General features: G+C 46.4%; 1 protein-coding gene across 2 annotated transcripts; it reads right to left on the bottom strand.

The window, feature by feature from the left end:
- Nucleotides 1-1,141: 1,141 nt before the first annotated feature.
- On the bottom strand, nt 1,142-20,938 carry Ces4a (carboxylesterase 4A). 2 transcript variants are annotated; one of them, XM_034522984.2, is made up of 14 exons: nt 18,087-20,938; nt 12,352-12,553; nt 7,846-7,987; nt 7,629-7,762; nt 7,206-7,359; nt 5,328-5,432; nt 5,143-5,247; nt 4,973-5,011; nt 4,304-4,444; nt 3,794-3,874; nt 3,272-3,428; nt 2,528-2,659; nt 2,272-2,344; nt 1,142-1,371 (listed from the first exon to the last, which is right to left on the bottom strand). In XM_034522984.2, exons 1-14 carry the CDS (start codon nt 18,163-18,165, stop codon nt 1,221-1,223), a joined length of 1,695 nt encoding a protein of 564 aa, XP_034378875.1. In that variant the 5' UTR covers nt 18,166-20,938; the 3' UTR covers nt 1,142-1,220. The 2 variants fall into 2 exon arrangements, with proteins under 2 accessions (XP_034378875.1, XP_076771860.1); XM_076915745.1 differs by lacking the exons at nt 12,352-12,553; nt 18,087-20,938 and adding an exon at nt 8,734-8,858.
- Between the last annotated feature and the right edge of the window lie 2,632 nt (nt 20,939-23,570).

Genomic DNA, 23,570 nt, shown 5'->3' with positions numbered 1-23,570 from the left:
CAACCATCTGTAATGAGATCTGATGTCTAATTCTGGTATGTCTAAAGACAGCTACAGTGTACTCATATACACAAAATAAATAAATCGGAAAAAAAAAACCTAATGGCTGTGAGCATGGGGTGGGTGTGGTGTTCTGATATCCATGGGGAGAAGAGATACTTGAGATAGAGAAGAAATGAGCCCTGCTTTTCTTTCTTTCTTTCTTTCTTCCTTCCTTCCTTCCTTCCTTCCTTCCTTCCTTCCTTCCTTCCTTCCTGATTTATTGTCATTTTTTGTGATAGGGTCTTAATGTCATCTGGGCTGGACTCAAACTTAATGTGGCTGAAGATGACCTTGAACACCTTGGACTCTCCTTTCTCAGGTTCCAAATGCTGAGATTACAGGCATTCACTACCACAACTGGCACCAGAGAAATGCTTGGCAGTCTGAATGCCTTCGCTTCAGTCCCTCTAGCAAGCATAGCTCAGGAAGCGGCAAGCAGCCATGTTCTGTTACTCTAAGTGCTCAAACTGACATCACATCCATTTCACCCAACTATTTTACACAGAGAGACATCAAGGATCAAGCCAACACATTTTTAATTGATCACAATCCCTAGGTACAGGCTTTGGAAGCACGGGGGGGGGGGGGGGGGGGGGGGGAGGGGCGGGGGCGGGGGCGGGGAGAGTGTGAGAAGGGTATACAGACCCCAAGCCATCAAAGCTTTTCACCATATTATGAATGGATTGTCTGGGGCCTCGAGGGCAGCATAAGCAAGCAGACTGAACAGAGTAGACGGTCAATGACGGCAGGGTACAGGAAATGGCAGCTGTGTGAACTTTCCATAAGCGAAGGCTACAGATAAATCATGAACGATAAAAGGTCTTATACGAAGAAAAGAATTTGTTCTGAAGTGGGGGCGGGGCTAAGGTGAGGGTGGGGCTAATATGGGGCGGGGCTAAGTGGGGGGTGGGTAGAGCACAGTGCGATGAAAGGCCCTGGCCTGGTTTAGACAGTGAGATATAAGGTGTTATTGGGACATCAGGCTAGATTGGTGGTACTAAGCCCCAAACGATGGGTAAGGGCTCCAGCTATAGCCTGAAGGCAGTCGGGAGTGTCTACAGGTCCTAGATTGAGTGGAGAGGATTTTTGTCCTCCGATGTATCCAGGGCCAGTCTCCTTGAGGCAGAATGGTAGGACAGCTCCCTCTAGCTTGGTCACTCTCAGTATGGCTGGTGCTTCTAAGGTTTCTGAGACTGGCGCAGCCGTCTCCAGAAAGCCATCTTTTCTTCCTTGAGCTTCACACCCACTCTTGTATCGAAGTCCAACTGCAGATACTTTTCATCCTTGTCAAAGAGTGGCCAGTAGGGCAGCTTTTCGCCATTGGGATCCCTGACCCCCCAAAGTGGAAAGAGATTCTTATCACTCATTCGGCTTGCCCCTCTGCCCCCCATTTACCTTTACTTGAGGAGCTGAGAGCCAGGAGAGCTTTGTGGCAATGATACTTAGATCTTTATGAAGGAATAGGAGAGCTGGGTGTGATGGTGAAAACTCAGGAGTCCCAGCACTCACGAGGTGAAGGCAGGAGAATTGTGAGTTTGAGGCCAGCACAGGCTACAAAGCAAGGCCCAAGGAAGGAGATGGGAGAAGTGAGCTTCCTGGCAGTACAGGGCTAGGTAAGATCTGGATGAGCATAAAGAGGATGGTATGCAGAAAGAATGGTACCACAGGAAACATTTTGAAGGGCTTTCCCTGCCAGGCTAAGGGGATGGAACTTTACTCTGGGGGCATGATCAAGGGTTTTGAGCAAGTGAATAACTCAGATGATATTTCAGAACAAGTCCTTCAGTGCCACAGGACAATGGAGGAGAGAAGGTGGAGCAAAGAAAATACACACAGGGAACCTGAAGCTCAGACCAAATGCTGCCTCTGCTTGAGGCTCTCTCTGCCACTCAAACAGGACCCGACCCCTCCTTGAGGCTCCCCACGGGGCAGCTCCCTTGTGCCTGTTTGGAATCTTGTTTTCATGGGGTGGGGTAGGAGGATGTAGCACATGCTTAGGGCATCCTTGAACCCCAGCTTCCAGTACTAGGGTAGGATAAAAAGGAGGACATTGGTGAGATGCTGTTAGATGCTTGAGTGAATGAAGAATGTGCATCATGAGACAGAAGGGAACCATTTTAGGGGCATTTAGGATTGCATGACTGACAGGGAAAAAGAGAAGGGCTCAGGCTTGACTGTATAGTTCCTGTGGGCCTAATATTGTCTATATGTGTAAGGGGTTAGACTCACCCAGTGTGGGCAAAGTTGGCCCAGTATTTCATTATCCGGAGGCTGAATTCCTTTTCTTCACCTGTGGATACACCTGGAGGCAGAAGAGGATGTGGTATTTTGGAAAGAGCTCGGGGGTGGGGGGTGGGGGGGTGGGATGCCAACCTCCCATTCCACATCTGGGAATACATGCCACACTAGAGACTGAATGGTTCCCTGTGGTCAGCCAGTGGAGGTGTGGGTCTTCATACACGGTGGGGAGATTAGGTGTCAGGACCTTTGGAGAAGGGGCTTCCAAAGAGATAGGTGAGTTCGTCCGCATGATCTGCTCCATCGCTTCGAGGTTTGACAATGATGCCTGAAGGAGTATGGTGCCTGAACTCGTACAGGTAGACGGGGGAGCCAGCATCTGTGAATAAACGAGATGGGTGAGGAAGCCTCTGCTTGACCTCCCTGTCTTACCCCAGGCACCACATCCACCAACACCAGGCAGGGATTCAGACTTAGAATCACTGAGCAAATTAGAACCCTGCCTGCACTAGTCATCACTAAATGACAGTGGGCAAGTCACTCAAACTGTCGGAGCTGCAGTTCCTCATCTGCAGAGCTAGGGACATTGCAACCTAATTGGCAAGATTATGGCAAGGGTCATGGAAGCTGTCACCTCCCCTCTTCTGAGTGTTCTGTTCGGGACATGGTATTTAAGGGCCTTCAATGGCTGTCCTCTCTGGCCTCACCATTGACCTCTCAGACTCATTTTCCCAAACCCAGTCAGCCTGGCTTTTAAGTTGCTCTTAACCTAGGCACTGTCTCTGCCACCCCTGCTTTCTCCTCTAGGGAGGCTGAGGTTCAGCCTTTATTCCTGAGGGACAGTTCTTGCTCTGTTTTTTACTGCCTTTTTTGTGGCCTCTTGGAGTCCTGTACTAGCTCAAAGCAGGGAAAGAGCTGGTGACTCCAGTTGGAAGGAGTTCAGCTGAAGAGTTTAGGGGAGCAGTGTGGTTATTCTGAGGGACCCCCGTACCTCGGTGGTAGCGTGCGGCTTGGAGTGTGGCATAGACGAAGGTGGCATCTCCTACTAGGTCTGTCAGGCGGTTTCGGAACATCTTCCAGTCATGGTTACTGATAGCGTCATTCAAGTACTCTCTTGCCACCAGTGGTGTCTGCTCCTTAGTAATATTCTGAGCCAGGATGCAAGACTCACCCTGAGGCCTGCAGGACCAGCTGGGCCAGGGTGGATATACCATTGGCTTACACCCATCTCAGCTCCCCAAGATCTTTTGGGAATAGGATCTCTAGGAAGGTTTCTATCATGATTTATTCTTATCCTCACTTTTATCTCCTATGACTCTAAGGATGCCTTAGAGACCATGCCTGTCAGCAACCATCTCATTCCATGTCAAACCCCGTTAGGATTCCCTAAGAACTGTTTCAGGCCCCCCCTGTGCAGAGCAGCTCCTACATTTTAAAAGAAGTATGTGTATGTGTTGGGGGTCAGGGTGTAGTCCTGTTCACACTGAATAACTCTGCCCATAGGACCCCTCACCAGCAGAACGTTGAAACTCCAGAGCAGTTTTGTGATGTAGTTTTTGTTCATCATACGTTGATTTAGATGGAGCTTCATGATCTGCTCAGAGGAGAAGGACCCAGGGGTCCTGGATCAGGTCTGAGGTCTTGCTTATTTACATGTAAAATTCTCAGACAAGAAACTTCCCAAGAAAGGCCCACAACCTGTCCTGCTCAACTGTCTGACATTGCCACCTGGTTCTGAACTGAAGCTGAGCTGGGAGGGCCAATTCTGAGTTAGAACATTTGCCCTGACCCTGGGAGTAAAAGAGGCCCCTAGGATGCATAGTTGTTCGGAGGCTCAGGGGTTGATTACTCCTTTCCTATCTCCCCTCCATCACTCCTAGCCAGCTCCTCCTACACAGAGAATGAACACAAGTGACTTTTGCATCCTCAGTGGGGCCACCAAGATCTGACTTGGTACCCAAACATTGCCCCAGGGGCATCCTCTGCAAACCAACGGTGGTGAGCACCTTTCCTATCCACTCACAAAAGGCAAGGACCACTGGAACTCCACGCTGTTGACACCTAGAAGGTAGGGCACAGGTTTAACCTGCCCACGGGTCAGGAGCACCACAGGGTCTTCTGGGAACACCACACCATCCACCACTGGGCTCAGGAACCACATGATCTGCAAAGCCATGGACATTTTTCCAGCTGCTCATCCCACATACCCTCTGAGGGTCTTTGTGGCTTAGGTGCTCAGCTTGGCACGTCTGTATCAGGAGCTGTTTCAGCTTAAGCCTTTTTGGTAAAAACTGAGATTGCCCATATTGATACTTAGGAAGGTGAGCATGGAAAGGGACAGGGACAGACAGGATCAGGCTACTTAGATTTCAGATGCTTGCTCCAGCCATCCCCACAGTTCGTTCTTTATCTCTTAAAAATCTTTACACTATATCACTTCACTGAGGCATGTATAATCCATTACATTTAAAATTACACTCACTTTACCATGCTTGGCTCCTTCTCTTATTGCCGTTACCTCCTAGGAAAGTGAGTAGTTTATTTATTTATAGGGCTTATTGTCTCTCTCTAGTGGAACATCAATTTCACTAGGGAAGGAAGTTTAGCCTGAATAGTTCCTCAAGTATCCTGAGGACCTGGCACACAGTAGATATTTAATAAACACTCAAATCGAAGACCACTGCTTACTCACGTCTTTTGGATCTTTATGGGTGTCAGCATAAAAGAATGTCTGTAAAGAAGAGAGAAAGATAGGAATCAAGAGAAACTCCCCCAGTGTGTGCCAGAGACAGGTTCCCTGGGGAAGCATCAATGTTATAGTATGCAGGCTGACAGGGAGGGCATTTGGAATGTTCTACCTACCATCTTTTTGGAAACATGCATCACCTCCTTTGCTGATAGAGCCCTCAGGCATTCTACCATGATCTTTGTGCTGTTGTGATCGCAGCCAGCCAGGTGAGCAATCTTCTGCAGAAGAGAAGGGGTGTACAGGGATGCCTCCATCCTTCTCTCCTCTTGCTGAGCTCTGAGAGACGAGCGATGCTTACCTTGGCTGATGTCAGTGGATCTTGAGTGATGAAGGCTTTCAGTACCACAGTACCACTCTGGGAAATGGCTTGATGGAATAGACCCTGGGCTAGGGGTGACATCAGCTATAGGGATTAGAAGCAGAGTACCCATGAGATCCATATATAGGGTCACTTGAGTTATTTTGGGGTACCTGCCTGACCATTTCTGAGCAGCCTGAGAAATCTTGGAGGGGGCTGTAGGTCAAAGGTTAGAGCCTAGACTTAAAGCCAGCACTGTTCAGTCTCTGCCCTATGCAGGGGCCTCTAGAGGTCCCAAGAGTTGATCTGAGGATTTGAGAGGTGTGAGTAAGAGGGTCTTTCTCTGAAATAGGTTACAAATGAAGGTAGGTGGGACTCCATCACCACAGCTCCAATTACCTGTGCTAACAGCTCTCTTGGAGAAGTTAGATCTTTGTATATCTCAGAATGTATGTCTCAAACCTGCTCTAGTCAGTCTCAAACTGGGTAGAACCCCTGTCCCTTCCCTGCTCTGCCACATGCAGCTATTCTAGTCCAGGACATTTGGCCGTGTGAATCACTCAGTGAGCACCCTCTATTCTCCATTCTTCCTGCCCTCATTGTCTCTACCAGGACAAACCCTGCTCCCTCACCTCCCGGCTTGGACTGGTCTCCAAGTCCGAGTTCCTACTTCTTTCTAATTCAGCTCCTTGTAGAAGACTGAGAGCCCCCTCTAATCCACATCTGAGCGTATCATTTCCCTGCTTAAAAGCTGTCCCTGTTCTCAGGAGGATGGTTATAAGCCATACATCTGAGGCCAACCTTGTCTTTATAAAAAATTCTGGGCCAGCTTGGTCTAAATACCAAGTCTGAGGCCAGCAAGGGCAGCAGAGTGAGACACAGTGTTAACAAACAACAACAAAATATATCCAAGCTAAACCAAACCACACAGCAAAACCTACCCTGGCTGGAGACGTCACTTAAAGTAGTTTGTTTTCTGTGCATCAATGTCTTTATCTTCAAGATTATTTATTTATTTGGTCAATTAATTTGTTAGTTTTGGACAGAGAGGGCCTTGCTATGTAGCTCAGGTTGGCCAGATACTTTTCAGTCTGCCTCTGGAATGCTGGGATTACAGATCTGCCTGTCTCTTGGATTTTTTTTTTTTTTTTTTTTTTTGAGACAGTCTCATGTTGTCCACACTGGTTTCAGATTTACTATGTAGCTGAGGCTACCCTTGAATCTCTCATCTCCCTCAAGTTTTTTTTTTTTTTTTTTTTTTTAAATGTATATTGGTGTTCTGCTTGCAGATATGTCTGTGTAAGGGTGTCAAATTTCCTGGAACTGGAGTTACAGACAGTTGTGAGCTGCTACGTGGGTGCTGAGAATTGAATTAGGGTTCTCTGGAAGTGCAGCCAGTGCTCTTAACCTCTGAGTCATCTCTCCAGCCTCCAAGTTTTAAGACTAACACACCTAATTCCCCCTCTCTGTCTCTGTCTCTGTCTCTGTCTCTCTCAGATTGGGGGAATTAAATACAGTAATACACATAAGGTGTATAGAAGAAGAATACCTGTCACATAGAAAACACTCAGGTTTGAGTTTCAACTGTGGCTTTTGAGACCATGCTTAATATGATAACTCAGGTCATTAGCCTTGTCGCCAAGCACTTTTACTTACTGAGTCATCTCAGCGACCTCCTTGGATGCTATTCTTGAAGAGAAAGCATCCTTGACTATGAGCAGCTGCCTCCTTGACAGGAATGCTGTCCTGGGCAAGGGGTGAGAATATGTCTGTGGACCCACATGTCTGTGGACATACATACAGGTCTGCACATGTGTTTGTGCAGTGTGGGAACATGCTGGCCTATTTCTCTGCTGGTCCAATGGAAATTGCACTCACCAGTCCTGAGATGCACATAGCTCCCGCCGACTGGCCAAATAGTGTTACTTTGTCCGGGTCTCCACCAAAGGCTTGGATGTTCTCCTGCACCCACCTCAGAGCAGCTATCTGGTCCAGCAGCCCCCAGTTTCCGCGGGCATGGCTGTTGCCAGTGCTAGGCACACGAGATTCATGGTCAGGGTTCCAACCCTCGATGGTGAGGATTCAGAAAGCTGCCAGTTCACCCAACCTAAGGCTTCCTTAGACTCGCTCCCTTGAAATGGTATCTAGCGCCTGCTGGTTCCTTCAACAGTGTCAGGTACTCATGCCACCCTCTTCACTCAGTCCCGCCCACGGCCCACGCCCCTTCTGTCAGTGCCTGCCATCTGCGCCTGGGACCAGTAAGTAGGAAGGTGAAGGCCCCACTCCTGGTCCAAGGCCTACCTGAAAAAGCCCAGGATGCCCAGCCTGTATTGTAGAAACACCAGTATCACTTTCCCACGAGCCGCCAGCTCTGAGCCTTCGTAGGTGGAAGCGGAACCGATGAGGAAGGCACCTCCAGGGAACCAAACCATCACCTAGGCAAGAGAGGTCGCATAAGCCTGAGCTGGTCTGTAGGGTGATAGAGAGGGCACAGCAGGCAATAGAAAAGAGTACTCACCGGCAGCAGAGGCTCCCCAGGTGCGAGCACTGGGGCGTACACATTCAGGTAGAGGCAGTCCTCACTGAAATGCAGCCACTCATAGTGTTTCCGCGTGCTTAAGTACATGGATATTATCTGCCCCCAGGATTCCTGAAGGCACCTGTGGGCATGCAAGGAGTTTGGATTGGTAGTGAAGAGAATGATTTCAACCTGTGGTCAGCAGTGACCGGAGGGGGAGCGGAGCGGGCGTGGGGGTAGGGGAGCTGAGAGGAATCTAAGACAAAAGCCTGGCAGGCTCTGGGCAGGTGTGCATGCCTCCTGGAGGTTTTCTGTTGTCTCTCTCTCTCTCTCTCTCTCTCTCTCTCTCTCTCTCTCTCTCTCTCTCTCTCTCTCTCTCTCTCTCTCTCTCTCTCTCTCTCTCTCTCTCTCTCTCTCTCTCTTCTACCAGTGGTCAGGTTTAGGACCGCCAGACAGGCAGGACTCCCCAGGGTCCATCCTTCCTTCTACCACCGGTCTTGCTTTTACTGCCTTAGCCCGGGTCTTAGTCTGCCTTAGCCCGGGTAGTTTTTATTGGAGACTGCTGGATGAAGTCAAGGCCAAAACTTGGGAGCCCTGGGTACCGCTCTGTCTTCATGTCCCACCCTCCCAGACGGCTATCTTCCAAGCAGGCCAAGGAGCTCTAGGTCATATTTCCCCACTCCAAACATAGGGCCGCTGTCCTGCCAAGACTATCAAATCTATGGTCTGGACACACACAGCCTCAAGCTCTTCTCAGTCCTTCAACATATTGTCATTACTCTGGAGGACACTGATAAAAGCGATTAAAAACAAAGCAGAACACAACTCAGAGGCGACCACTGCACCACCCTTCTTAAAACCCTTCTTTCAGGGCACGTTGGCCAACACCTGTAATCAAGGGTATTTTGGGCTGTGTAGTAGGTTCCAGGACAGCCTGAGCTACATCAAAGACCTGCCTCCCCCAGACCCATTTCCCTAGTTCCCCACTGCCCTCAGAGAAAAAAAAAATCCAGACACCCTCAGTCCTATTTAGCTCCGCCTTTCCATCCGGTCGTCTCACCAGATACCTTTGTTCCTGATAGGCAGGGCTGCTTGCCTGCGATTTCCAAACCCTTGTGCCTCTGTGCCTTCTGCCAAATGCTTTCTTTCTGGCCCAGCACATCCCCACATCTGTTTCAGGCCAGCTCAAATGGGTTCCCTCTTATGGGCACGTCCTCTGTGTCCTATAAACCTTTCTCCACTATTGACTACAGTGCTAGTTGAAATGATTTCAATTAATTGTTTTTCTCCTGAATGATTCATCCCCCAACTGGAAAGCAGGGTAGCTGTGTGTTCCAGCACCCGGTAAGGTATGTGGACTTTTAGGGTATTTGAAGAGTGTGTGCAATATGGCCACCTCTCCACTCCCCACTGCTGGCCTAGCCCCTGGAATGGTGATTCTTACAAGTTTGGGGCTGGTTTTACTTGATTGAGTGCAGGAATACTTGTCTGCCTGTTATCTCTGTTAGTTCTCTTGTCCAGCCTACCCTCCCTTTTTCCTGTGTCCTTCCCATAACACTTCAACCTGCCTCATTCCGACCTAGGGTCTCCCACCCACCTTGGCCAGCAGCACTCCTAGGTTGTGTGTGCAGGTGCATGTGTGTACATCAGCGCATACATGCTGAGGTCAGAGAAAACGTTCCGGTGTCATTCCTCACGGAGGCCATCCATCCATCCATCCATCTTTTTTTAAACAGGGTCTCTCAGTTACTTGGATGTTGCTGAGTAGGTGAGGCTGGCTGACTGGTGAACCCTAGGGCCCCTCTTGCTTCTGTCTCTCCAGTACTGGCATTCCAAATTCTTGCCATGGCTCTTGGCTTTTTATGTGGGTTCTGGGGCTTGAACTCAGGACCTCATGTTTGTAACACAAGTGCTTCACTTACTAAGCCCATCTTCCCAGCTCCCCCACCCCCAGGATAAACTTCGATCAACTGTCCTCCTTCTACCTAGCCTCTTCAAAGGTCACCAGCAAGCAGCATATCTATCTATCTATCTATCTATCTATCTATCATCTATTATCTATCTATCTATCTATCTATCATCTATCATCTATCTATCTATCATCTATTTATCTATCTATCATCTATCTATCTATCTATCATCTATCTATCTATCTATCATCTATCTACTATCTTCCTTCCTTCCTTTCTTCCTTCCTCCACTTCTAGACAGGGTCTTCTGTAACCCAGGAAGGCCTTGAACTTACCACATAACTGAGGTTGATCTTGAACACTTAACCCTCTTGCCTCCACCTCCCAAGTGCTAGTTAACAGGCATGTACCACTATGCCTGGGTCCATAAGTCTGTCTTTGATCTTTGCTTGGTTTTCTTCTTCTTTGAAAATTTGTGGTACCAGGATCAAATGCAGGCCCTTGGGCATGCTAGGAAGGACCCTACTTCTAGCCAATACTTCTGTTTCCTGGTTTGACTTCTTTCTCTCCTTTTTCTAATTTCTTTTTTTTTCACTCCCTTTCTCCCGCTCGCTCTGGCCCAAAGGTTTTTATTTATTTATTTATGTGAGTACACTGTTGCTGTGTTCATACACCCCATAAGAGGGCATCAGATCCCATTACACATGGTTGTGAGCCACCATGTGGTTGCTGGGATTTGAACTCAGGACCTCTGGAAGAGCAGTCAGTGCTCTTAACTGCTGAGCCATCTCTCCAGCCCTCCTTTTTCTAATTTTAAAATTACGTTTATTTATTTGGTTGTGCACATGCACATGCACATGCCATGGCACATGTTTGGAGGTCAGAGGACACTTTGGGGGTCAGTTTTCTTTTTTACCCTGTAGGTTCTAGGAATGAAACTCAGGTCGTCAAGCTTGGGGGCAAGAACCTTCACATGCTGAGCTATCTTGTGGGCCCTCTTATTTTTGTATGCATGCTGATGTGTGTGTGTGTGTGTGTATGCATGTGGATGCCAGGGGTCAACCTTTGATGTCATTCTCAGAAGGACAACCTACCTCCTTTGAAACAGAGTCTCTCATTGCCTTCATCAATTAGGCTAGACTGGCTGGTCAGTGAACCTTGGGGATGCTCCTGTCTCCATTTCCCCAGTACCAGGATTATAAGTGCATACCACCATGCACTTCTGTGGTTGCTGGGGATCAAACTCACTATGTCTTATTCTCTTGAGAAAAACGTAGTCATTATATTAAATTATTTTTCTCTCATGAGGCTCACCCAATTCTCCAAAAAATACTGTCCAAGAGTCCAGTCGCTTCCTCCCAGCTTCCCTGTAGAAGCCACCATTTCTGCATAGCCTCTTTCCCTCAATTGTTGCCCTATAGAATGGTCTAAGTAACCCACAGATTCTTACACTTGACTCTCTAAGATCCAAACATCCCTTGTCCTGACAGTTTATAGTGAGTTTCAATGACTGACATCCAAATGTGTATACAATGGGCACCCTCACTTCCAAACCCTGATCTTCAAGTTCCAAACAATGGTCACTCCATGTTCTGATAACAGAAATTCCAAATAATAGCTAGAGAATGGCCAGAATGTCTGGGGCTTGAGTATATGTTTATAATATGTATTGTATGCATAATATATACATATAATTTATTATATGAATAATATATAGTATGTAATATATAACACATAACATATAATATATAACATTCAACATCTAACACATAACATATAATATATAACACATACTATATACTATATATTCAAGCCCCAGTATATATTGCTTGAAATTGAGCCTGTACCTCACCCATGGTTGGCACAGAGCAAACCCACCCTTGGTCTCTAGTTGATCATATCCTAACAGTAGAACTCTTCCTAAAAATAGGCATCAAAGTGGGAGTTATAGGACTTTTTTCTTGTTAAATATCACCTGACACTCAGATTCTAAATCCTGTTCTTTAGCCCGCTGATGCTGAACATTGTTAATGATTGCCACACAATGTTCTGGACAGATGATCATTCAGTAGTCTGAATAAACAGTAAATATATTTGTTTTGGCTGGACTGCCAAGCCTAGGGTTCCAAGGGCAATCCTTGTTCAAGTCTTGCTATGTGAAGGCTGCAGGCGGCAGCAAGACACTGGAACATCAAAGCTGAAACAACCCTTGTAGTTCTTGGAGCGCCCTCTGCAGGGCGTGGCTGATAGTACCGTGTAGGTTTGTTAGGAAGCTGGAGCCCATCCGCCATTCACAGGTCTGGTGTGTGGATGAGAATTGGTGGTGGGGTACCTTTGGGACTAGAAGGTCCTGTGGCATAGCCAGTCACCACATCCCTCGTGTCTAGATCTCTTTCACACGCGAACCCGAACACAACGATCAGTTCCTTAAATGCCATTTGGTCTACTCTCGCTACAGAGGTTTGGAAACCGAGGCCAAGAATAGGTTACAAGTTTGGTATAGTCACAGGGTGTTTCTAGTGAGATACTCTAGGCACTGGTCCGCTCTACCTCTCAGGTCTGCTTATCTACCAGCCCACAATCCTCTGGCACTTACGAAGGTGGGTAGGTGGTGGCATCTCTGATGCCGTCCCAGGGTAGCGGGGGCTCTGGAGGAGCAAACCTGCGGGAGCCCACAGGAGGTTTAGAGAAGGGGACTCCCAGGAAGACTCGGATGGGTGTGTCTCCCACATGCACTTGCTTTCCTTGTAGGATCCCGTGTTTGGTGATCAGGAGAGGTTCCTTGGTGTGCAAAGTACCTGGGAAGAGAAGAGGGACTGTCACTCTGTTTCATGATTCTCAGCCATGGATTGGATTCTGGTATACCTGCCATGGAATCCATTCTCTCCTCCTTTCTCCTCTCTTTCTTCTCTTTCCCCACCTCTCTCCAGAGTCTCACTATATAACTCAGGCTGGCTTTGAACTCATCATCCTTCTAACCCAGTCTCCCAAATGCTGGAATTACAAAAATGTGCCACCAGACCGGGGTTGCTGCTGCTGCTTGCTTTATATTGGTACATATACACATATACATACAATACACATACATCCACCTCCACACACACATACATATACAATACACATAACATATACACACATATACATCATATACATATACAAACATGCACATATATACATATCAACAAATCAATAGTTATTATTTAAATACTTAAGAATTCTATGTTTATGAGTATTTTGCATGCATGTACATCAGTGTACCACATGCAGAATAGGGTGCTGGGTTCTCTAGAACTGGAGTTTCAGACAATTGTGAGCTGCTATGTTGGTGCTGGGAATTGAATCTGGCTCCTTTGGAAGAGCAGCCAGTGCTCTTAACTGCTGAGCCATCTCTCCAGCCCTCAGTCAACTACTTTTTAATATGTGTGTGTTCATGTGTGTAAGTGCATGTATGTCTGTGTGTAGGTGCACGTGTGTGCTTGTGCAAATAGAGACTTGAGGTTGACACCAGATGTCTACTCTATGTACTGAGACAGCATCTGTCGTCCAGCCCAGAGCTTACCATTTTGTTTAGTCTGGTTAGACATCTTGATCCAGAGATTCCCTTTTTCTGCCTCCCATGGGTTGGGGTTGCAGGCAGGCAGGCGAAAGAAAACACCCAGCTTTTTTACATTGTTTCTGGAGGTCTGAATTCTGGTCTTTATGTTGCAAGTGTTTTACTCACTAAGTCATCTCCCCAGCCTAGCTTCTGCTTCTTAAAACAACAAAATAACACCCTGGAAGTTTAGAAATAACAGTTGTATATCTGTTTTATTTTCTTTTGTGCTTCTATCAGGACTTTCTTCATTATTTAAGATTTCAAAGCCATGTTGGTAGGTACATGAAAGCTCATGTTTATCTGTTATATGACATGGTTGCTCTCTTTGTGTCACTTAATATCAATAAAAGTGGCATTTATCAGGGCTAGAGAGATGGTTCAGTGGTTAAGAGAAATGTCTGCTCTTTCAGAGGTCCTGAGTTCTCTACCATCTGTAATGGGTTCTGATGCTCTCTTCTGGTGTGTACTCCTATAAATAAAATCAATCATTGCACAGATATCTTTAAAAAGGGGGGGCATTTATCTATCTATTTATGTATTTGAGTTTTTTTTTTTTTTGAGACAAGTTTTCTCAATTATGCAGCTTTGGCTATCCTCGAACTCTCTTATGTAGACCAGGCTGGCCTCAAATCCACAGAGATCCACCTGCATTGACCTCCTGAGTGCTGGGATTAAAGGTGTGCACAATGCCAGGCTGAAAGGGGTATTTATTTTGACTTCTGTTTGAACACGACTACACCTTTTTCCTGGTTGCTAATTAGTTTTCTGGTCAGTCTCTTTTTCATATGCCCCTCGTGTGGTGTGTACGTGTCTCTTTATGTTCATGTAAACGTGCCTGGGCTGTTTGTACATATGCATATGGAGTGTAGTGGTTGATTTCTGGTGTCTTCATCAATTGTTCTTTATTTTTTTTGAAACAAGGTCTCTCATTGAACCTAGAGTTTGCTGAGTGGCTACACTGGGTGGCCAGCACCTGTTTCTGTCTTCTTCTTCAGCACTGGCGTTATAGTCACGGACCGCTGTGCTTGGATTTTGATGAGTTCTGGGTATCTAAACTCAGGTCCTTGCACTTTTTCACAAAGCACTTAACTGGCTGAGTCGCCTCCTCAGCCCCTGCCTGGTTCATTTCTGGGATGGAATTTTCTATATACATTTTTACTTATATATACATTTGCATCAATGCACCTTTGCAGATTTATACATACACAGGTATATATGAGAAACACACAAATGCATGTTCACAGGGGACATACATATGCCTACAAGTGCGACTATAAGTGGTTTGTAGTGTATTCATCCACAGTGTGTATGCACTTATTTTACACACACACACACACACACACACACACACACACACACACACACACACACTGCAAGCATGCTCAAACCATAGACAGCTTTTGGAATAGATATGAGATAGACCAAGTGAATCCAGCCTTCGTCTATGAGTATTCTTCCTCTAGGCTCTCATCCTGCCCTCTTGTACTGCCAAGTGTCGGTGAGACCTCACGTTCATTGTCCCTTTCTAAGTGCCCTTGTCTGTTTTTCCCTTTCCTCCCTTATCAAAACAGAATCACTCTTTGTTCCTGTTCCTTGGAACTCAGTCAGTAAAGTGACAGAAAGCAAATACAACCCAAGTTATTACTTATCCTAGCCATGGAGCAGAATTATTTAGGAATTGATTGGAAAATATAGATCCCCAAGCCAGGCAAGGCAGCACACACCTGAAATCATAGCGCTCGGGAGGCTGAGGCAGGAAGGTCACGAGTTCAAGATCATCCTTGGCTACATGAGTTCAAGGCCATTTGGACTTCCTGAGTTCGTGTCTTAAAAACATCCAATCTAAACCAAATTCCTAGGCCTCTGTCTCACAAGTGTGGGGATTAAAGGTATGTATCATCATGCCTGAACTTTTGATTTTATTTTTGATTCTGAGACAAAGTCTTGCTATTTATTATAGCCCAAACTGACCTCCAACTCATAATCCTTGCTGGGGCTTGCTGGCCAGCTAGCTTTGCCAGAAAGATGGCAAGCTCTAGGTTCCGTGAGAGACCTTGTCTTAAAAGAAGAAGGCAGAAAGTGATAGAACAGGACATCCACCATTGTCCTCTGGCCTCTGCTTGCATGGGCCCATCTGTATACATGTGTCCACATATACCACACACACACACATGCATGTACTCATGGAACAACCCTTGTGATCCTCCTGCCTCAGTCTCATAAGTGCGGGGCTTATAGATGTGTACCATCTCCTGGTGCCTCCAATTCTTCTACAGACATATGGAAATAAGCTCAAAGGCTCGCATCACATATAGAATATCTGGTGACTGGTGTAAACCATGTAGTTCATTCATTCCTCGGGCTCTGGGGAGCCAGTCACAACCATGTGAAAGAGTTCTAAACTGCTGCTGAAAAGTGCCATGGTTAGTCCAGTGTCAACTTTGTTACCCTGAGGGAGCACGGAAGCACTTATGAAAACAGTATTCTAAACCAGTTGTGGTGGCACTTGGGATGCAGAGGCAGGAGGATCACTAGTTCAGGGTCTGGAGTTCAAGCCTGGAGAGATGGTTCAGTGGATAGAAATATTTTCTGTGCGAGAGTGAGGACCTGGGTTTTATTCCTTAGAGCCCACATAGAAGCTGAATGCATGGCGTAAGTGTCTGATCACTCTGCTCTTACAGGGAGGTGGGTAGTGGAACTGAGAATTGTTACAATCTCTTGGGCCAGCTAGACTGGCATACCCAGCTGGGGATTGGAAACAACAAAAAGACAAAGAGACCCTGTGTCACACAAGGGGCGAGGTGAGAACTCAAGATTGTTTTCTGAGCCTGCATTTCCATATATAAATATGCTTCCCCTCTCATTCTCTCTCTCTCTTACTCATGCACTCTGTCTCTCTCTCTCATGATTAATTTTTTAATAAAAAGATTCTTTTAAATCACCAATATTCCACCTTACTAGTATCCATAAAGTACTATCAAGACCTAGAATTACAGATGACACCTGATAAGTTAATGAACAATGGCACCCAGTTCTGGAGATGACACAGTGAAAGGGGCATTCACTTGCAGTGTTGGTGGAGGACAAATTAACACGATACCTTGGAAAAACAACTTGGCAAAATATATAATGAGTCATAAAATATTTACGTGCTTTGATTTAGTGACTTCCCTTTAAAACCGAATGTCCTTCTTTAGAAAAGCCAGTATTCTCTGAACTGTGAAAACATAGCACATGGGCCGTAGTTTATTGAGGTATAAGATATACACAGAGCAAGACGCTCATATATTACCCGTGCAATTCTGTATGATGCTAGTTCCACACATCCCATTCTGATCAGGATCTAGAGCAACCTCAGCAGCTAACTACATTCCACAAGAATGTAGTTTAAAACTAAATAAAAGCTATAAACTACATTCCACAAGAACTTAAGTGAAAAAAAATAAGCAGAATATAAAACTGTAGGTCAGGGAGCTGGAGAGATGGCTCAGTGGTTAAGAGCACCGACTGCTCTTTCAGAGGACCAGGTTTCAGTTCCCAGCACCCACATGGCAGCTCACAACTGTCTGGAACCCCAGTTTCAGAGCATCTGATACCTTCACATAGATACACATGCAGGCAAAACACCAACACACATAAAAAGAAAATAAAAAACAAACTAACAACAATAGCGACAATAACAAATCTGTGGGGCCAGCAGGATGGCTCAGAGGACAGGAGTGTGTGGTGCTAAGCCTGATGATTTGAGTTTGATCTCTGGGATCCAGAGGGTAAAATGGACTCTTGCGATTTGTCCTCTGACCTCCACAAGTGTGCTGTGGCATGCACAAGTAAGAGCACACACACACACACACACACACACACACACACAAGCACTCTTGTACACACACACATACTCAAAAAGTATAATTTTTAAACATCTTAAAAATAAAACTGTGTACATGCTAGTATCACAGCTGTGTGTAAATACACAAGAAGGTAATACCACAGAATGCTAAAAGCAGTTTTATCAAAGCTTCTGTAAAAACAAAACAAAAGAAAAGAACTCATGTAATTTTTTTTAGGCAAAATAAATCTACAATAGAAGTCAGAACAGTGGTCACTTTGAAGGTGTTAACTGGGGAATGGTACATAGGATACTGGTAATATTCTAGATTTGGTCACATCATCATCATTCATATGTATGTATGTGTGTATGTGTGTATGTATGTATGTATGAATGAATGAATGTATGTATGTATGAATGTATGTATGTATATATGTATGTACTTAGATATGAGCATCTTGCTGTATGTATAGATAATACCTCAATAAACAGTTTTTAATGTGTTATGCTGTTTTCACAGTTCAGAGAATAACACTCATTTTAGAAAGAAGGACACTGGGGAGAAGGGCACAGACAGTAAAGAGGCCATTGTAGGGCACAAAGAGGCAGAAGCGGGACTCCCACTTAGGAGAAAGAAGGCAAGAAGGAGTGGGGAAAGGCCAGAAGGAGGGACAGGGACATGTCATGTTCTTAGGTCCCTCACTGATCCCAGAAGGTAGGAGACATGGTCCTCACTTTGCAGAGCAGGCCTGGGGCTCAGAGAAGACAAATGACTTGCTCAGACTTCTAGCTGGTGGCATACAGTTGCTCTGAACCATTGCCTTCCATCTGCCTAGACTTTTGTCTAAGCCCCGCTGTCCAGAAGCAGCTGAGCTGGGACTCGCACCCTCAGCAGAGGTTAAGATCTTACCTAAGGCTGTCTGGACCACCAGGCACAGGGTGAGGCTCAAGCCCAGAGTCCACTTCATGTTCCAGCCAGGTTCTGCCATGGGCTGCGATGATGCTCACGCTTCTGGGGTCAGAAGGGAGCTCTGAGAGCGGTGTGTAAGCACCAGAAAGTTCTGCCTTTATCTTCTCAATTTCCATCATCAGAGGCTGGGGCTGGAGGAGTTATGACCAGCTTCTCGCCAGCTGTGGAGTCTTGTCCCTCCTCCTTGGGGTGACAGGTCACAGTATATGGTTTTGATTCTTCAACCGAACTGGCTTGCCTGCAATCCCTGCCCAGTTTGCTTACTTGGCAATGGCTTAAAAGTTTGGCTATTACGAGTCAAGCTTCACCCACTGAGTGGGAGCCAAGACTGGAGCCCTCGGATGAGCTCCCTGTGGGTTTAAGAGCCCTGGGCTCCCTGATTGCCTTTGCTTTGTGCAGACTCTTGTATGTGCTCCCCTGCCTGGGTTTCTTAGCATCATCATAGAGGGTCAGACTGTGTCAGGAGCAGGAAGTCAGTATGATGAGTATTCCCAGTCTCACATTCCAGCTAGAGTCTAGACCTAAAGGCAACCATGAGAAGGTTCACTCACTGAAGACCATGGTAGTGAATGAGGGAAGGTTCCCTGGGAATAAAGGTTGACCTTTGTGGAATCAGCCAGAAAAGGAAGATGGAGCCTGATGTTTATAGTAGTAAGTGTGGGACTGGATGGCAAGAGATGGTTCCATTTTTATAAACAGATCAGGTGGGAAATGGGTTTCTAGGTTTCTGTGCTGGGAGGGTGGAAGGTAAGGGGCACATCTTTCTTACTGACCTATAGTCTCCGGCTCTGTAGGTCTGGTAAGTCATTGACATGCACCATTTCCTCCAAGGCATGTTCACTGAGTCCTTTATTGAGAGCCTTAACCACACTTCCCATTCTTGTGACTTTTCCTTTCCCTTCAGGAATACGATGTCATCATTGATTAGGCTCCGTACTCCTCTAAGGAAGGCCTCAGACATGCTCAAGGTGGCTATTGCCTGCAGGGTCAATATGGAAACCATCTGGTATGTTGGATACAGCCAATTTCCTTGTAGTCTGCTCACCATTCACAATATTAGGCTACAGTATCCCATTCGCTGGCATCAGGCTCTGGGCTGGACAAAGCCCCTCCATAATGGCCAATATTGTTCGGTCCTGTATTCCTTTAAGAACGATTCCCATGGGAAGCTGGAAGGGATGATTCAGTAGGTAAAGTACTTGCCACACAAGCATGGGGATCTAAGTTTAAGTTCCCAGGATCTGTGTAAAGCTGGGCATAATACCATGCATCTACACTCCCAGTGCTACTGCAGTGAGATGTGAGGCAGAAACAGGAGAATCTGGGTAGCTCATGAGCCAGCTCAGAAGGTGTACACAACAGAAAAAGCCAACATGAAGGGCCCCTCTGAAACAAGGTTTAAGGTGAAGACTGACACCTGAGGTTGTTCTCCGACCTCCAAATGTGCTCCATGGCAAACATTCACACACAGTCATGTAAACATGCATATGTATGTACACACAACACACACACAGACATACACAAACACATACACATGGGGGGGAGCAGAGAAGAGGGACCAGGGCACCATCTCCTAATTCTTCCCCAGTTCAATCCTCTCATGCTCTTTCCAGCCTTAGATGGCCAAGGGGCCTGGGAATGATACCCACACTCCCAGACGATTTTCTAGCAAATCCCGTGTGCTGACATAGCTCATCTGCCACGACTTGGGTCTTAGAGGCCGTGGAAGCATCTCCTCCCTACCACACCCTCACGGTTGGCTAAGTAGTTATCTCATTCGATAGCAACATGGTCATGACACAATGTCTCCTCAAGTTGGACGGCATGGAGCAAGAACCTGAAAATTGCCTGTGTCCTTTGCCTGAGAAATTTGATCTGAGAGACTATCCAAAATACACAAAGACTTGTTGACAGGTTGAGTCTCACAAGGCCTTGTCGACATCAGCCTCACTCCCACGCTACCGGGAAGGAATCAAGAAGAAACAGGACAGCTACGGAAAACAAGCGATCCAGGGTTGATAAGAACGAGTTTCATAAGCCTCTGCAGCGTCCGCCAGCTTAGTGTGGTGGCTGTGAGCGTAGCTGCCTAGCTCTGTCACTGTGTGACCTTGGGTAAACCACCGGAAATTCGGAACCACATTTTCTCTACCTGCAAAATCCACACAAGAAGGACACTGAGAGTCTAAGATCGTAGTAAGGACTAAGTGGACTATTGTACTTTTGGGAGACCAGGTCTTTATCCTCCGGTCTCAGCTTCCTAAGTGCTAGGATTAGAGGTGAGTGCTACTTCATGTGGCCCAAGTAAAGCATACTTTCAATTCTGTTAAGGCCCGTTGTCTCTGCTGTTGTCAAAAGTAAAACACCACTTCTGTGGTGTCTTTGAGGGATGAGATCCAGAAGTCCCTCCCTGTTGCCATATACCAAAAATCCTGGGATGCCCAAGCCTCTTACGTAAAACAGGAAAGTGTTGGCACATGACCTATATGCACCATCCCAATACTTCTTTTGCAGTACTGATGTTCACCATGTGGCTTGTATATGCCAGGCATGGTTTCCTTCTACCACCACTCAGCGGTATCTGCAGTGAGGCCCCAGCACCTCACTTTAATTTTGAGGCAGGGTCTCCCCAAACTTTAGTCTGACCTCAACCTCACTGTGCAGCTCAGGCAGATCTTCACCTTGAGATCCTCCTGTCACATACTTGCTGAGATTGAAGAGCGCACCATAATTTTCAGATTCAAATGTGTCATTCTTAGACTACTTATGAGAGTCTGCAACAGTGCAAATGCTGTTAAATGGTCAATGGACCACACTGCTTGTGGAGTAACAACGAAAACAGCCCGTGCCTGTGGAGAAAAGACACTCTGTTTTTTTTTTTTTAATTTTGATTTATTGCATTTGTGTTTTAGAATATATTCGATTTACAGTCGGTGGGGCCTAGTAATTCTGAGCTTGCAAATATGCAAGGCAAACTGGTGCATGAGAAAAGGCCAGGGTGGCTCAGTAACTCCAATGGGTAGGTTTTGAAGATGTACTTTGCATAGGACCAGTACGGGCCATGCGAGGCACACATCAAATAGTCTAGGCTGGTGGCTCAGGCCTCTGATTTAAGCTATTTAAGAGACTAAGGCAGGAGAATTGCAAACTCAAGGCCGACCTGGGCCTTAGCAAGACCCTGTCTCAAAATAAAAAAGGAGATGGAGGGTGAGAAGGTTCAAGGTGACTGCTGCCAAGTTTGAGTACTTGAATTTGATCTCGGGGATCATCACAGTGTACTGAGAGAATGACACCAGTAGGTTCTTTGCTATCTGTCAGCCTGCCCTGTCACATATGCAGCACTGGCCCCTCCCAGATTTTTTTTTTCCAAGACAGGGTTTTTCTGTGTAGCTTTGGCTGTCCTGGAACTTACTCTGTAGACTACTAGGCTGGCCTGGAACTCAGAGATCTGCCTGCTTCTGCCTCCTGAGTGCTGAGACTAAAGACAACCACCGTCTGGCCCAAATACATTTTAAAATGTGATGATTATTATTATATTTAGGTAAAAGAAGCTTGCTTTTTTCCCCTTTTTTCTGCCTTCCCTTCTCCCTCTAGCCTCACTTACTCCAGGCCCTGCTTGCTCATATGAGGGCATCAGATCCCATTACAGATGGTTGTGAGCCACCATATGGTTGCTGGGATTTGAACTCATGACCTCTGGAAGAACAGTCAGTGCTCTTAACTGCTGAGCCATCTCACCAACCCTAAAAGAAGGTTGTTGAGTGCCTCAGTTATGGTGGTACTTGTCTGTAATCTTAAACTGAGGGAGGCAGAATTGCAGGTTCCAGGGCTGCCTGGACAATTTAGCAAGATTTTGTCTCCAAATAAAAACTGAAGGAAGTCGGGGATATAGTTTAGGGGAATAAAACGCTTTCTTAGCAAACATGGGCCCTAAGTTCAACCTCTAACAATGAGAGAGAAAACCCAAAACAAAACCAATGTTGTAATGGGCCTGACTGGCAACTCATTCTGCTGGATCCCTTGGGGGCAGTGCTCACTCATACCAATAGGATGTTGGAATTCAGGTTGCGGAAACCATCTCCTGCCTCTGCCAAGCCTCTTGATAAAATTAGCTTACAAATATGCATCAAGTACCCTAGTATGTTATTCAAAACATAGGGCAAGTTTGGGGTAGATGAGGCAGGAAGTGGTGAGAGAAGGCAGGAAAGGAGGTGAGATCCTCGTCTAGGTCCCTAGTGGACCAGCCACGAATAAACTCCCTCACCCAGTTGTGCTGCTTCCTGGCCTGCTTTGTGTGGGCCTCTAGGACCTGGCCTGCCAACAGCTGGCTCGACTCTTGCTGCTTTTCCCCAGGGAAGAGATTACCTTTTACCTGGCCCATATGGAAAGCAGTTGTGTCAGGGCCAGAAACACTGATGACATGTCTGGGAAACATATGGCCTCATCCCGGACACATAGAGCCCGGAGGATGTTGATCAGGTAGCCAGACGGCAGCTGGCTCTACTGCATCATTGCGTCAGAGTAAATACCAGCTCTTCCCGAGTCTCTTGATTTTCTTTTTCTTTACATATTTTGAGATTAGTGTCTTGCTGCGTAGCCTGGGCTAGCCTCTAACTTGCCATCTTCCTTCATCCGTCTCTGGAGTGCTGGGATAATGGACATGTATCACCATGCTGGCTTAGAGATTTGTTTGCCTTGTCTTGCCTTGTCCCTCCCTTCTTTCTTTTGTTCTTTCATTCTTTCTCCCTCTTCCTCTCCCTTTCCCTCCCTCTTCCCCTCTCCTTCTCCCTCCATTTCCTCCTTTCTTCTCTTCCTTTTCCTTCCTCCCTTCCTTCCTTCCTTGGTTCCCTCCTTCCTTCCTTCCTTCCTTGCTTCCTTACTTCCTTCCTTCCTTTCTTACTTCATTTTTGACTTCCTTCCTTCCTTCCTTTCCTCTTTCCTCCCTCCCTCTTCCCTTCATTCCCTCCCTTCCTTCCTTTGAAATACAGGTTATTCTTAAGCTCAATATGTAGCCGAGTGAGTATGAGCTTGAATTTCTGATTCTCCTGTGTCTAATTTCTGAGTTCTGGAATCACAAGTAGGCCAGGTTTTATGCAGTGCTGGAGAGTAAGCCCAGGGCTTTGTGCATGCTAAGCAAGGAGTCTACAAACTGGCCTACATCCCCAACTCCTGGCGCTGACTTTTCAGTGTCCTGGCTGGACAAATGTAAAGCAGGTGATGGTGTGGAATGAGCATCACCCTCTGAGTCTGACAGATGGGGACTCCAAGCTCACTTAGCTGTTCACTGTCCATGCGTTTCAGAGAACCTTTCTGAGACTCAGTGGTCAAACGTGCAAAATAAAGCCAGCAATGGCTAATTCTGATGACTGTTGTAAAAAGATTCCACAAGTCACTGTAAAGTATGGTGGGCGTGACAGTGTGGGGCAC

The sequence above is a fragment of the Arvicanthis niloticus genome, chromosome 18 (genome assembly GCF_011762505.2).
Source record: "Arvicanthis niloticus isolate mArvNil1 chromosome 18, mArvNil1.pat.X, whole genome shotgun sequence".
NCBI lineage: Eukaryota > Metazoa > Chordata > Mammalia > Rodentia > Muridae > Arvicanthis > Arvicanthis niloticus.
The sequence above is the reverse complement of the archived record's forward strand: the minus strand, read 5'-3'. Positions and strand labels throughout refer to the sequence as shown.

Bases quoted from the DNA above. Each gene is read 5' to 3' on its own strand.
- Ces4a (XM_034522984.2), bottom strand. From the start codon at position 18,165: ATGGCAGAACCTGGCTGGAACATGAAGTGGACTCTGGGCTTGAGCCTC. The intron at 7,763-7,845 runs GTGAGTACTCTT...TCTCTTGCCTAG, and splicing joins CTGGGGAGCCTCTGCTGCCG to GTGATGGTTTGGTTCCCTGG. The intron at 4,445-4,972 runs GTGAGTAAGCAG...ATGGCTTTGCAG, and splicing joins CCCATAAAGATCCAAAAGAC to ATCATGTGGTTCCTGAGCCC.